The sequence below is a fragment of the Danio aesculapii genome, chromosome 3 (genome assembly GCF_903798145.1).
Source record: "Danio aesculapii chromosome 3, fDanAes4.1, whole genome shotgun sequence".
In the NCBI taxonomy this organism is placed as follows: domain Eukaryota; kingdom Metazoa; phylum Chordata; class Actinopteri; order Cypriniformes; family Danionidae; genus Danio; species Danio aesculapii.
The window spans coordinates 2,291,154-2,306,105 of record NC_079437.1 but is presented as its reverse complement, the minus strand read 5'-3'; the positions used below and the strand labels follow the sequence as shown (position 1 = coordinate 2,306,105).

The following is a 14,952-nucleotide window of genomic DNA, read 5'->3' as shown; positions in this document are numbered from 1 at the left end:
ACATTGTTTTCATGGTGGGATGTAATTGGCAAAAATTGAAAGAAATCAAAACAAGGTGATATAATTGAAGTGCTAAATTACATGTGTTACTCAGGACTGCGTAACGTGATGTCAGAAATACCTTCAATTCTAAAGGCTAGATGTGAAGAATTTAATGTTCACAAATCAGAGGCAGATAAGTCAGAGGCAAAAATTTCGTTACCTCAAGTTACAGCTTGATCATTTACTAGCTGAACAGTTAGCCCTGGCTGAAAAATGCAGAAGTCAAAAAGACACTATTGCAGATTTAAAAGCTATGCTAAAAGCACAGAAGTTTGTGTCTGCCAAAAATGCTTAACAGCGGTGGGATTAAAGAGCATGTTCACTTCTCAGATGAAGTTATCTGTAATAAATCTGAAATGATTTGTTTAGAGGCCGTAGCTCAATAGAGTTTGCCTATAGGATCATTCATTTCCTGAAAAGGCCTTTATTATTATCAGGTTACACTTTATTTTAAGGTGCCTTAAGGTGACACTTTATTTAGCTACTGAGAAATATGAATTGATCACATGTACTTACTATATGGTCGGGGTTAGAATGTGGGTTCACTGAACAAGTGCACGATGACATGACGTAATAGGCCTTGTGCCAATTCACACACTTCAGCACTTGTTTACTTGCATGGCAAGTTTCCTGAATTTGACACAAGTTGTCTTGAAAGCTGCAAGTGTGTGTTGAACTTTTAACTGAAATACACTGTTTCAATTTACTATGATCTTTTATGTGAAGCTGCTTTGACAAAATCTACATTGTAAAAGCGCTATATAAATAAGGGTGAATTGAATTTAAGTGAATCATCCGGAGGGGCACAAATTTATTCCAATTTGGGGAAGGAAATAAAGAAGAAACACTAAGGATTAAAAATGTGAACACGTTTATCCTTAACACAGCAGTTCAACGCTTTTTAAAGTGAACACAGTTTCAGTGTTATGCTACTAAACAGAAAATGAGAGAAATAGGAAGAACATGAATGAAAAGCCATTAAAAAAAACATTATTTATGTATTCTAATAGTCAGTTTAACACAATATAATAAACCACCAAATACAAGAGAGCTTAAACCAACCCAGGCTAATTTTGAAAACGTAGCCCCGTGGACGTTTCTGGAGGCCGCGAAATACGTCCCGGGAGGTACATATTTTTGCAGTTTTTGTTTTCGTGAATCCGCGAGAGGGCGTTGTGTACGCTTTCACATCTCAAATGTCTCTCACCAGTGCCGTTTGTGCCCGCTCTGTTCTCGCGAGAACCCACCAGAAGCCACTGAATGATTGACTGGGCGACCGGCCAATCGACCGAACCCACCCACCCTCCTCCATCCCTAAACCCAACCAATTTTACCGATTGGCCCTCTTCCTTCTCTAAACCCAACTGACAGTTTACAAAAGCCGTACAGAAAAAGAAAAACCTTCGTCTGATTTTTACCACGTTTTCGGAATTTACCACATTCTCACCCTGTTATTCACTCGTTTGTTTTAATTTTTGGATTCTGTTTTTGTCTTACCTGATTTCTGGAGCCGCTCTTCCCCAGACTGGAACCCGGACGTCGTCGTCGTGGTCAACTCCTTTCTGCGCCTCAAATCCGCCAATGTACATGATGAACTGACTGGACAAACTGGTTGTGGTGGGAAAGCCCTCCACACGGAGGTAAGCGGTCAGCCGGTAAGTGCCAAAAGGAACGGCGTCATACCCCCCCGTAGCGTTCGCTTAAAATAATGGTTCATTTGAACCAATAATTGTTGTGAAAAGCACTATGCAAATAAACTTGAATATTAGTAGCTTATAACATTAATTTTGAAAAACGATTTATAATTCGTACACAGAATAATGTAATGAAACACAGGTATACATAATGTTGTCAAGTACAAAAATAAGAGACATATGACAGAAAAGTATATGTTTTGAAGGGTTTATTTGGTTGACAGAAGCTGAATATAAACAAAAACAAACAAGTAACAAAGGTAAAGACTGTAATTTTCTCATTTTTACCATATGATCATACAATCAGAGAAATGCTGCAATTCAATACAAGACAATCCATGTTAAATAACAACAAAAACATGCACAATCTCAATAACTAGTTAGCTGGTGAACACATAACACAACTTTTTCATTAACTTTTTTTCTTTTCTGCTTTTTTTGGGGGATTTTCAAGTGTATGACTAACGATATATGAACTCAATGTACTTTTGTTCATCTCACATCATAATACTTTCTTAAGACGTCCTAAATAGCAACACAGTTCAGGTCACTCTTTACTCCAGTGCTGTTCAACACATACACAGTGTCACACCAGAGATCATTCTGCTCATTTTTTGTCTTGATTCGAGTGATATTAAACACCTCATATGGAGGAATCAACACCTCTCCTTCATCATGATCCATAGAATACATTGCAATATAAGCGCCTTCGCAAGTTTGAATCTCAAAACAAGATAACTTTCCGAATTTTTCTGCTACGTCATCATAAATAGAGGATGATGTAAATGAGCCAAAACGAACGCTTGTAAAAGCCTGACCATTAAACGTAACATTTGTACCACGAAAAGTCTCAAAGCATTTATTTTGCTTGTTCTTCAAAATGTGTATTGCGTCTGTTAATAGAAAGTGAAGTGAATACCAGTTGTACGTGTTGGCTCTGTAGTTCTCTTTACCCTTACGAGTGTCTTCATTGAATTTATTAAAAATTTTTGGTGTTTCATTATTTCCTGGGTAGGTGTACGCATACATGGCAAGTTCATGTAATATATCTAATGAGCTTTTCTTTTTTCTATGTTTAATATACTTTTTTCCTGATTGCCAAACCTTTTTAAAATCATTTGAGTTTTGAAGCTCTTTCTTAAGATAATCTGTTTTCACCTGAGCTGCCATTTTCTCTGTGCATCCCTTATACTGATCATCAACTGAATTCAGAGCCATATCCAGAGGATATATCAGTCTTTCAGCAGCTGCTGTGTGATCCTGCTGTAACAGGAATCATAATGATCAGATCATCAGTATTGATGTGTAATAATATTCATACTAGAACACAAGCTCACCTGCAGAGCAGCTAAAATGAGGAGAAGAGCTTCAATCTTCATCTTCATTCAGTCCGATGATCTACAAGATACTGTATAGAGCAGATAATTAAAGACCAAAAACACAACTCATTTCCAAATATATACAAGGTTAGATTCAGCAGTATTTTATGATCATATGTAAAAATCTACCTGTAAATATTGTCTGTTAATATTTGTCAGATTCAGGGTGTTTTTCAGGAGGAACCGATGAGAAGTGAAGATCAGAAATGTCAAGCGTTCTTAACTAGACGACAGCAGCTCTTTAAATAAACGGATGAGGAGATTAAAGTTGCTTTTTAATAAGGCTAATGTGTGTGTGTGTTTTACAGCTGAGGTGTGATCTTGTCGCATTTATCTCATCTAAACTGTTGAGCACATCTTAATGCAACACATTTGAAGATCTGTGGTTTCACAACTGACACAAAACAGATATTTATACGATACAAATATTTAAGACGGCGTGAGTCTTCAGAAATGTAGGGACTTTGTGTCTTTCTTAATATAATTTAGTGAAAATAAAGTAGTTCACTGTTAGGTTTCTAAGACAAATATCAAATATGCATGTGATCAAAACTTTCTTTAAGAACATGTATGCCAGGGGTCACCAATCTCGGTCCTGGAGGGCCAGTGTCCCTGCAGGGTTTAGCTCCAACTTGCCTCAACACACCTGGCTGGGTGTTTCAAGTATACCTAGTAAGACCTTGATTAGCTCATTCAGCTGTGTTTTATTAGGGTTGGAGCTAAAATCTACAGGACACTGGCCCTCCAGGAACAAGTTTGGTGACCCCTGATGTATGTGATCTAATACTTGTATTCTGCCCTCTGCTGGATTTTAATTGCACTTCAGGCTGTAGAAGGGCTTTCTTTTTTTTCTTTTTACATTTTCTAAAACACTGTACACTGCAAATACAATAGGTGGTTTAATACCTGCCTATTATTAAGATATTGACTGTTTTTTAGCACTGATAAGGTACATATTTGGTATTATATTATTTTACATCCCTAATCCTACCCAATATCTAAACACAACTACTACCTTACTAACTATTAAGAGGTAAAAGTCATAGTTAATGATTCATTAAAGTCGCCATGAAATGAAAGTTAAGAGTGTCCCATGTAGTGACATACATCAAATTCAAATGGTTCTGAAATGCGAAAAAAATATAGGGTGGATAAAGGACTGATAACCCTGCCCTAAAGGACTGATGGTCCTGCCCTAAAGGACTGATGGCCCTGCCTTAAAGGACTAATAGCCCTGCCCTAAAGTACTGATGGTCCTGCCCTAAAGGACCGATATCCCTGCCCTAAAGGACTGATAGCTCCACCCTAAAGGACTGATAGCCCTGCCCTAAAGGACTGATAGCCCTGCCCTAAAAGACTGATAGCTCTGCCCTAAAGGAATAATATTTCTGCCCTAAAAGACTGATAGCTTTGCCCTAAAGGACTAATAGCCCTGCCCTAAAAGACTGATAGCTCCGCCCTAAAGGATTAATAACTCCGCCCTATAGGACTGATAACCCTGCCCTAAAGGACTGATAGCCCTGCCCTAAAGGACTGAAAGTCTTGCCCTAAAGGACTGATAGCCCTGCCCTAAAGGACTGATGGTCCTGCCCTAAAAGAGTGATAATCCTGCCCTAAAGGGCCGATAATGCTGTCCTAAAGGGCTGATAGTCCTGCCCTAAAGGACTGATGGTCCTGCCCCAAAAGAGTGATAATCCTGCCCTAAAGTGCTGATAGTCCTGCCCCAAAGGACTGATGGTCCTGCCCTAATAAGTTGAGAGTCCCACCCAAAATAACTGACAGTCCCACTCAAAAGAACTGATAACTCAGCTCTTAAATTTTTTTTTTTATTGTGCTACACAAAAGAAGTGATAGTCCCACCCTTATGGACTGATGAAGCAAAGTTATTTTGAGGGGGCAGGGAAAGTTATGGTATTTGATGAAGTATTATGAGAGCAAATTAATGCAACCACAACCACTGCTATATAAAGAAAGTAGTCAAGTGTCTTTAACCTAAAAAAAAAAAAAAACATGATAAAAACTTATTCTGAAATAAAATCAATAACAATAAATAAATGTTCACAAATGTCTCCTGTTTACCAATGCAGAGTTTAGGTCTGGTTTCACACCAGAGATCATCTTCAATTGTCCTCATTTTGACAGCAGTGACTATAAAAGTCTCATACGGAAGAATCACAATGTTAACCACACTTTAATGATTCAGATCATCAAACAAATGTATATATTAGTCAAAGATAACACAAGTAAACACACCATGCAGATTTCAAAGGAAAGGAAAACAAAATAACTCCTATCACACCTGAATTCAATTTCTGTAGCCACACCCAGGCCTGATTACCACCACACCTATTTACAATCAAGAAATCACTTAAATAGGACCTGCCAGACAAAGTGAAGTAGACCAAAAGATCCTCAAAAGCCAGACATCATGTCGAGATGATTGCACAAACTACCGTTACACATCATGCAGTTTTGAAATGAAGGATTTTATTATTAAGATAAAATACAAAACAACACAGCACTTTGTGAAAAAGTATTTGCCCCCGTTAAATCCTTACTTAACTCTAGTTTATCACACCTAGGTTCAATTTCTGTAGCCACGCCCAGAGTTTTATTATTATTTAATTATTAATATTTTATTTATCATTTATTATTAGGACAAAACACAATTGTAGCCTTGTGTGAAAAAGTAGGTGCCCCCTATTAAAACAAAACCTAATACTGGTTTATCACACCTGAATTGAATTCTTGTAGCCACACCCAGACCTGATTACCACCACACCTGTTTACAATCAAGAAATCACTTAAATAGGACCTGCCTGACAAAGTGAAGTAGACCAAAAGATCCTCAAAAGCCAGACATCATGTCGAGATCTAAAGTAATTTATCATCTCCCCTGTTTACCACTGCACAGTTCAGGGCACTACATTTTTCAGTGCTTTCCAGCATATACACAGTTTCACACCAGAGATTGTCTTCAATTGTCCTAGTTTTGACAGCAGTGACTCTAATTGTCTCATGTGGAGGAATCACAATCTTAATCATGTTTAATGTTTCAGATCATCAAACAAATGATAATATTAGTCAAAGATAACACAAGTAAACACATCATGCACTTTTCAAATTAAGGTTTTTATTAATAAGGAAAAGCAAAATACAAAGCTACATAGCCCTGTGTGAAAAAGTATTTGCCCCCAATTAAAACAAACCCTAACTCTGGTTTATCACACCTGAATTCAATTTCTGTAGCCACACCCAGGCCTGATTACCGCCACACCTATTCACAATCAAGAAATCACTTAAATACGACCTGCCAGACAAAGTGAAGTAGACCAAAAGATCCTCAAAAGCCAGACATCATGTCGAGATGATGGCACAAACTACCGTTACACATCATGCAGTTTTGAAATGAAGGGTTTTATTATTAAGATAAAATATAAAACAACATAGCACTTTGTGAAAAAGTATTTGCCCCCTGTTAAATCATTACTTAACTCTAGTTTATCACACCTAGGTTAAATTTCTGTAGCCACAACCAGAGTTCTATTATTATTTAATTATTAATAATTTATTTATCATTTATTATTAAGACAAAATACACAATTATAGCCCTGTGTGAAAAAGTATGTGCCCCCTATTAAAACAAAACCTAACTCTGGTTTATCACACCTGAATTCAATTTCTGTAGCCACACCCAGACCTGATTACCACCACACCTGTTTACAATCAAGAAATGACTTAAATAGGACCTGCCTGACAAAGTGAAGTAGACCAAAAGATCCTCAAAAGCCAGACATCATGTCGAGATCTAAAGTAATTTATCATCTCCCCTGTTTACCAACGCGCAGTTCAGGGCACTATTTTTTCCAGTGCTTTCCAGCATATACACATTTTCACACCAGAGATTGTCTTCAATTGTCCTAGTTTTGACAGCAGAGACTCTGAAAGTCTCATACGGAGGGATCAGCACCTCTTCCTCAAGAGCAAACTTCGAATATTTGGAAATATCAGCCCCTTCGCAAGTGTGGATCTCAAAACAAGACACATTCCCAAAACTTTCTGCTTTGTTGCGATCAAAAGTCGAGGACGCAAAAAAGCCAAGACGAATCTTTTTGTTCAGGACGTTCCTGTCAAAGTGAAGATTTGTCCCACGGTAGGTTGCAAAGCATCCATTTTGTGTTTTCTTTAGTATCTGAATGGCTTCAGTTAACAGAAAGTGAAGTGAATACCATAAGAATACGTCAGTTTTGTATTTCTCTTTACCACTAAGCACATCCCTATTGAAGTTACGATGCACTTTAACATCTGAGTTAGTGTACGTATAGATGGCAGCTGAATGATTCTGGGTCAAGTTATCTTCTGGTGTCTTGTAATTGTAGTTTGCAACGTTTATCCAAGACGTTTCTTTCTCAAGATATTTAGCTTTCACCAGATCTGCCATTTTCTCTGTGCATCCCTCATACTGATCATCAACTGAATTCAGTGCCATATCCAGTGGATATCCATCTGCAGCAACTCTGTGATCCTGCAGTGACAGGTATCAACGATCAGATCATCAGTATTGATGTGTAATAATATTCATACTAGAACTCAAGCTCACCTGGAGAGCAGCAACAATGAGGAGAAGAGCTTCAATCGTCATCTTCATTCAGTCCGATGATCTACAAAATACAGAGCAGATGATGAAACACCAGAAACACAAAAGAGATAGCCTTTAACCTGAAACGTACCTGAGAATTGAGTCCTTTTTTTGCTCTTCAGCAAAAGTCAGTCGCTCACAGTCAGTTTGTGAATGACTCTTCAAACACACAGATGGGAAGGTGCCTTTTGTATATCACAAGTCATCCATGTCTCTGTGTGTGTGTGTTTTGACATGTTGGGACATAAATGTGTACAATGACATGGGTGCGAAGCAGGCATTAGATAAGATGATGCATTATGAAGACATATCTGATGTCCCCATTTCTTAAAAGGCTTACAAATCATTCAGAATAAGTTAAGAGTCTAGTCTGAGGCAGCTAAACAAACACTGGAAGACTGCTTTGCATGTACAGACTGGATGTTTTCAGAAAAGTAGAAAGACAGCAGGACCCCTCAGTCATTATTGACAGCACTCCCACCACACCACATGACAACCTCAAAACATTATCAGTTCTGATTGTGCCTCCTGTATGTATAAATACCGGCCACTTTATTAGGTACATCTGCTCATTAAAGCAAATTTCTAATCAGCCAATCGCATGGCAGCAACTCAATGCATTTAGGCATGTAGACATGGTCAAGACGATCTGCTGCAGGTCAAACCGAGCATCAGATTGGGGAAGAAAGTGGATTTAAGTGACTTTAAATGTGGCATGGTTGTTGGTGCCAGACGGGCTGGTCTGAGTATTTCAGAAACTGCTGATCTGCTGGGATTTTCAAGCACAACCTTCTCTAGGGTTTACAGAGAATGATCTGAAAAAGTGGAAATATCCAGTGAACGGCAGTTCTGTGGGCGAAAATGCCTTGTTGATGCCAGAGGAGAATGGCCAGACTGGTTCCAGCTGATATAAAGGCAACAGTAACTCAAATAAGCACTCGCTACAACCGAGGTCTGCAGAAGAGCATCTCTGAACACACAACACGTCCAACCTTGAGGCAGATGAGCTACAGCAGCAGAAGACCACACCGGGTGCCACTCCTGTCAGCTAAGAACAGGAAATTGAGGCTACAATTCACACAGGCTCACCAAAATTGGACAATAGAAGATTGGAGAAACGTTGCCTGGTCTGATGAGTCTCCATTTCTGCTGCGACATTTGCATGTGTTGTGGCAATTTTTCTTTAATGAGGCGTTCTCTGTGGTAAAAAAAGACAAAGTCTTACCCAGGGTGTCTTTTAAAGTTTTATTCTTTGCAAAGAAGGTCACAATCATACAGCAATGACAGTTTCTGCAGAGTGAGACACTGAAACAGAGTGCTCTCTCTTTTTATCTGGTTTCTCCCCTGTACTGCTTACAAGGTCACTAAAGTCATGCGCTAGGCACATGCATCATGGATTATAGTTATCTTTCCCCTGTATTGGATTCTTGTTTACTGCTTCATTTTTGTCTTTTAATCAGGCCATATCATATTTACGTTAGGTGTCTCAACCTTTCTGACCCATACAAAACAAGGAGACAAACAACATTACACAATAGAAGTGTAAGATGAAAAACACAGAGTAGTCATGCACAGTAAAATTGAGCAATGTAGAAAATGCATTTACATCTAAAAGATGAATATAAATGAATTTCCATTACACATGGTAGGGTCAGAATTTGGCATCAACACCCTGAAAGCATGGATCCATCCAGCCTTGTATCAATGGTTCAGGCTGGTGGTGGTGTAATGGTGTGGGGGATATTTTCTTGGCACACTTTAGGCCCATTAGTACCAACTAAGCATCGTGTAAACACCACAGCCAACCTGAGTATTGCTGCTGACCATGTCCATCCCTTTATTTTTATTATTATATTTTATTATTTATATTTTATTTTTATTTATATTATTTTTATTATTATTATTATTATTATTATTATTATTATTATTATTATTATTATTATTATTATTATGACCACAGTGTCTCCATCTTCTGATGGCTACTTCCAGCAGGATAACGCACCATGTCTTAAAGCTCGAATCATCTCAGACTGGTTTCTTGAACATGACAGTGAGTTCACTTTACTCAAATGGCCTCCACAGTCAGCAGACCTCAATCCAATAGAGCACCTTTAAGATGAGGTGAAATGGGAGATTCTCATCATGGATGTGCAACTGACAAATCTGCAGCAACTGCATGACGCTATCATGTCAATATGGAGCAAAATCCCTGAGGAATATTTCCAATACCTTGTTGAATCTATGCCATGAAGGATTAAGGCAGTTCTGAAGGCAAAAGAGGGTCCAACCTGGTACTAGTAAGGTGTACCTAATAAAGTGGCCGGTGAGTTCATATTTTAGTTCAGCTGTCAGAAACTAAACACAGAGGATTGTGGGATATTGGAGACAGTGAAGGACACATCTATACTTTTAAAATTCAATTAGAAGAAGGCACCTCCCAAGTGAAGAAGCAGAATTTAGATTTGGATGTGTCTCGATGTCTTGGACACAGCCCTAGTTTTGTCCAATATTTCACCTTGACGTCTCAGTGCTGCTGAGATGACCATATGCAATTTCATTCATTAATTTTCTTTCCAGCTTAGTCCCTGCATTAATCTGGGGTCGCCACAGCGGAATGAACCACAACCTATCCAGCATGTGTTTTACGCAGCGGATGCCCTTCTAGCTGCAAACCCATCAGTGGGAAACATCCATACACACTCACTCACACACACATACACTATGGAGAATTCAGCTTACCCAATTCACCTATAGCGCATGTGTTTAGACTGTGGGGGAAACGGGAGCACCCGGAGGAAACCCACGCCAATACGGGGAGAACATGCAAACTCCACACAGAAATGCCAACTGACCCAGCCGAGGCTCGAACCAGCGACCTTCTTGCTGTGAGGCAATCGTGTTACCCACTATGCCACCGTGATGCCCCATATGCAATTTCATAAGGTAAATTTCCATATGGAAATGTCCAAACCAAATATTTGCTAAAAAACAAAACAAAAAAAAACCCTCATTACATCATTCCCTACAGGATACTTTCAGCTGTGCTGTGATCTTTACGATCCTACATGAAGAAAACCTACTAGGATATAATCTGAAGTAAAATGTGGTAAAGGTTTATGGTACAGAGGTAAAGGGAATATGATTTATTTACTTACTATTATTCTACTAGTGTTTATCTTTTGTATCAGTGTTTGTAATAACAGAGCAGTACCCATGGCATGTAAAAACACACTGCATCATATATTTTGTGTTACTACAATAAGGCAATTTCTTCTTAACCATATTATGGTTTCAACACGGTTTCCCTTTACATACAGTTGAAGTCAGAATTATTAGCCCCCCTGTTAATTTTTCCTCAAATTTCAGTTTTTTCTAAACATAAAAGTTTTAATAACTCATCTCTAATAACTGATTTATTTCATCTTTGTCATGATGACAGTAAATAATATTTGACTAGATATTCTTCAAGACACTTCTATACAGCTTAAAGTGACATTTAAAGGCTTAACTAGGTTAATTAGGTTAACTAGGCAGGTTAAGGTAATTAGGCAAGTTATTGTATAATGATGGTTTGTTCTGTAGACTATCGAAACAAAATATAAGGGGTTAATAATTTTGACCTTAACATGTAATAAAAAAATTTAAAACTGCTTTTGTTCTAGCTGAAATAAAACAAATCAGACTTTTTCCAGAAGAAAAAATATTATCAGACATACTGTGAAAATTTCCTTGCTCTGTTCAACATCATTTGGGAAATATTTAAAAAAGAAAAAAAAATCAAAGGGGGCGAATAATTCTGACTTATATATATATATATATATATATATATATATATATATATATATATATATATATATATATATATATATATATATATATATATATATATATTGTCATGATTACCAGCGATCTAACCACCAGAGGTCGCTGGTAAACACTCACATTCACATGGACTACATCTTATGAACTACAAATTCAGTCATGCAACACACACACACACACCTGCTCCAAGTCTCTACTGATTGGACTCCCACAGCTGATGCTGCAATTCATCGCGGTTTCTTTAGTCTTGTTTCTCCGTGTTTTGACCCTTGCCAAGTTTGTCTGTTTGTCCATGTTCACTGCCTGCCTTCTGACCTCTCGCCTGTTATAGTGACTACGATTCTGGATTTGCCTTTATTCATCTGTTTGCACCTGTGTTGACCCTTGTTTGCCTGAATACAGAATAAACCTGCACTTGGATCCTAACGTTGTCTCTGTCATCCACGTGTTACCCACACACACATATATATATATCATTATTTAATAGCACATATATAGTCAAGCGGTGGCACAGAATTAGACCTTTTCCTTGACCACACAGAAACAGCCATGGATAAGGCAGGACATCACTATCGTTGCAGAAAATGAGAGTATGTCTGCGGTCTAGAGGTATTATAAAGTTGATGACGACAACATTTCCATAGCAAACTGTGAGATATGTAAACTTGGGATTGTCTGCAGAGTATTTTAAGTAGATTTTTTAAATTTAGTTTTTTATATTATTATTATTTTTTAAATATTTACTATTGCACTAAAGTCCAGAAGTGAAGGATTGATGTTATTTAATACTTGATTGTTCAAGCTCCCTCACAGAAGTGCTCTGTTTGTTAACAGAGTTGTTGAATGTTAAAATAAGGTAAATTAAATAAAAAATAAGGAACATCCTGGATCTTCTTTGCTCTTCTTTTTTTAGTATTGTAGAAGTATCGGTTCAGGTTTCGGTATCGATAGACACTCAAAATAAAAAAAAAAACCTGATCGGGATATATATTCTGATCTGATCTTGGCCCATGTAGCCAAAAAACCTGCAGAACTGTAAAAAAGTAAATTGCATTTTTGTAATGCTTGTTGAAATCACCATAAATTGTTTTATAACTGTTTGTATTTTTCTATGATGTTTTTTTTTTTGTGTGTGTGAAAACTTATGACATTTCATCTTTAGAAAGGAACACGTAATTATGCACTTTTGCTTTCAAAAGATTTATTGATGCAAATAAAATAAAAGCCTTTGGCCAGTTTTCCTGACAGTTAAAACGGCACACTACATCAGAGCAGAAAAAAATAAATGGATGACTTCTGATGGTAATCACAATACAAAGCTTCATTGTTCAAATGCACTGCAAATCAACAATCAATACAAGAAAATGTGTTTAATCTGATTCCTCATTATTTAAGCCATCACATGTAATAATAGAAGCAACTTTACATAAAAAACACATTAAGCGAGGATTTACACTTTGCTTTATGTATAAGCAGTGTAAAAATATCCACAAATTAGCGTTTTTTTGGGGTATTTTGTGATTCGTGATTTTATTTCTCGCCTATTATTTATGCTTTTGAACTGCACTATGGGACCATTATGGCAACTTTTAACCTTGAAAAATTTGGTGTTGTATATTATGCCACAGAAACCTTGTAATAAACTCCAAGTACATTTTCTGTTCTCTCACAGACTTATTTCTGCATATATTATTTCTTTTACATTATATTATTATTGTAAACAACTAAAATGTCAATAAAAGTCACTTTGTTAAACTGCAGAGTTGAATTTTCAGCATAAAAATTCAACAGAGCAGAGATCAACATCGCATAATGCAATTCACAACCGTAATTCTTCTTTGTCTTCTTCTTTGGCTCTCGGCGAAGGCGGTCGCACTTTTTCCCTCTCCGTCCCATATCTCTCCTCGCTAGCTCCTCTTGTCTTTGTCTTAAGCTGCGGTCACACTTGACTTTTCTTCCCATAGACTTCCATTCATACGCACGCGAATGCGTCAGACCGGAAACGCAGGGTCATGCGTCAAGTTTCGCATGTTGCTGCGGTGCAAAGTTCAAGCTTGGTGAACTCTGACCTGCGAAATCACATCACTTGACTGCGTGAGACCAATCAAGGATCAAAACAGGACCTCTCTGGACAGAAATTTAAAACATGGAGCAATCGCTCGCTTTTCTTAAATGTCTAATCATCTTGTTTAATCCCGCCCCTTTTCGCAGCGCCGCACGACAGAATTTCGCACACAAAACGCTCGGTGTGACCGTAGCTTTATTCTATCTCACTCCCTACCCCTATATCCAACACCTTCGTGTGCTTTCACCCACTGGAGGGGGTATGTGGGTCTGTGACCAGCGCTGCAGGACCAGATAGCTGCCCGCCCTTACCAGACTATATCCACACCCCCTGTTCCATCCCCTGTGGCAATGTTATGTCTTGTCTGTGTGTTTTTTGTGCTAGATTGCTGGGGCTTTTTTTTCTCGCTGATCTCACACTGATCTAACTCAAGAGCAAGGTAAGAGGGAGTTTTTTTGCCTCTCTCTCCTGAAATGTATCTTATTTCCTGTTCTAAATGCTACCTCCTGTGACCTGTCTTCCCCTGGAATTGTGATGTTCGTGTACGGTCGGGGGGTTCAATTTTACCATACGAAAGTGTATGTGACGAATAAAGGCCTGATTTGATAAATACACAGAAAAATCACAAAATACAGAAACTCGACGAGATGATCCCAAGGTTTCCATATCCTGGACCAGGCCGTATCCTGAGCAGCTACTGTGGTGGTCATGGAGGAGTGGAGAACATGAGACTGATTCCTGTGACGCTCCAGAGACAGACGAGTCTTCGCTGAGGCCAGCTTCCAGCCTCCGCCACTGAGACTGCAGCTCTGCACAAGACGTTTGGCCAGCGGAGAAATTAAAATGATCGTGCCCAACTGAGCCTGGTTTCTCTCAAGGTTTTTTTTCTTCACTTTCGCCATTTAGTGAAGTTTTTTTCCCTCTCCGCTGTCGCCACTGGCTTGCATGGCTCGGGATCTATAGAGCTGCGCATCGTTGGATTTGCTCTTCAATATTTGGACTCTCAGTAGTGATTATTAAACCACACTGAACTGAACTAAACTGAACTGAACTTAAACACTACAAACTAAACTACACTGTTCCAATTTACTATGACCTTTTATCTGAAGCTGCTTTGACACAATCTACATTGTATAAGCGCTATACAAATAAAGGTGAATTGAATTGAATTGTTAACTAACAAATATTTTTTTTACAGTGTTATTTTTTGTGCTGTTCACAAATTGTAGAATTAAAATTGAATAAGAATTAAAAATGATCAAATAAAATCAAAGGAATAAAACAAAATACAACAATACATACAACAGGAAA

The 14,952-nt window shown here is 38.0% G+C and overlaps 2 protein-coding genes across 2 annotated transcripts; both read right to left on the bottom strand.

Annotated features, from left to right (window-relative positions):
* Positions 1-2,196: 2,196 nt before the first annotated feature.
* On the bottom strand, positions 2,197-3,149 carry LOC130217575 (NAD(P)(+)--arginine ADP-ribosyltransferase 2-like). Its single transcript, XM_056449698.1, has 2 exons — positions 3,074-3,149; positions 2,197-2,999 (listed from the first exon to the last, which is right to left on the bottom strand). Exons 1-2 carry the CDS (start codon positions 3,119-3,121, stop codon positions 2,262-2,264), a joined length of 786 nt encoding a protein of 261 aa, XP_056305673.1. The 5' UTR covers positions 3,122-3,149; the 3' UTR covers positions 2,197-2,261.
* A 3,774-nt stretch (positions 3,150-6,923) lies between these two features.
* Positions 6,924-7,763, bottom strand: LOC130216585 (ecto-ADP-ribosyltransferase 5-like). The gene is made up of 2 exons (XM_056448482.1): positions 7,716-7,763; positions 6,924-7,640 (listed from the first exon to the last, which is right to left on the bottom strand). The coding sequence occupies exons 1-2, from the start codon at positions 7,761-7,763 to the stop codon at positions 6,924-6,926; spliced, it is 765 nt and encodes a 254-aa protein (XP_056304457.1).
* Positions 7,764-14,952: the final 7,189 nt, after the last annotated feature.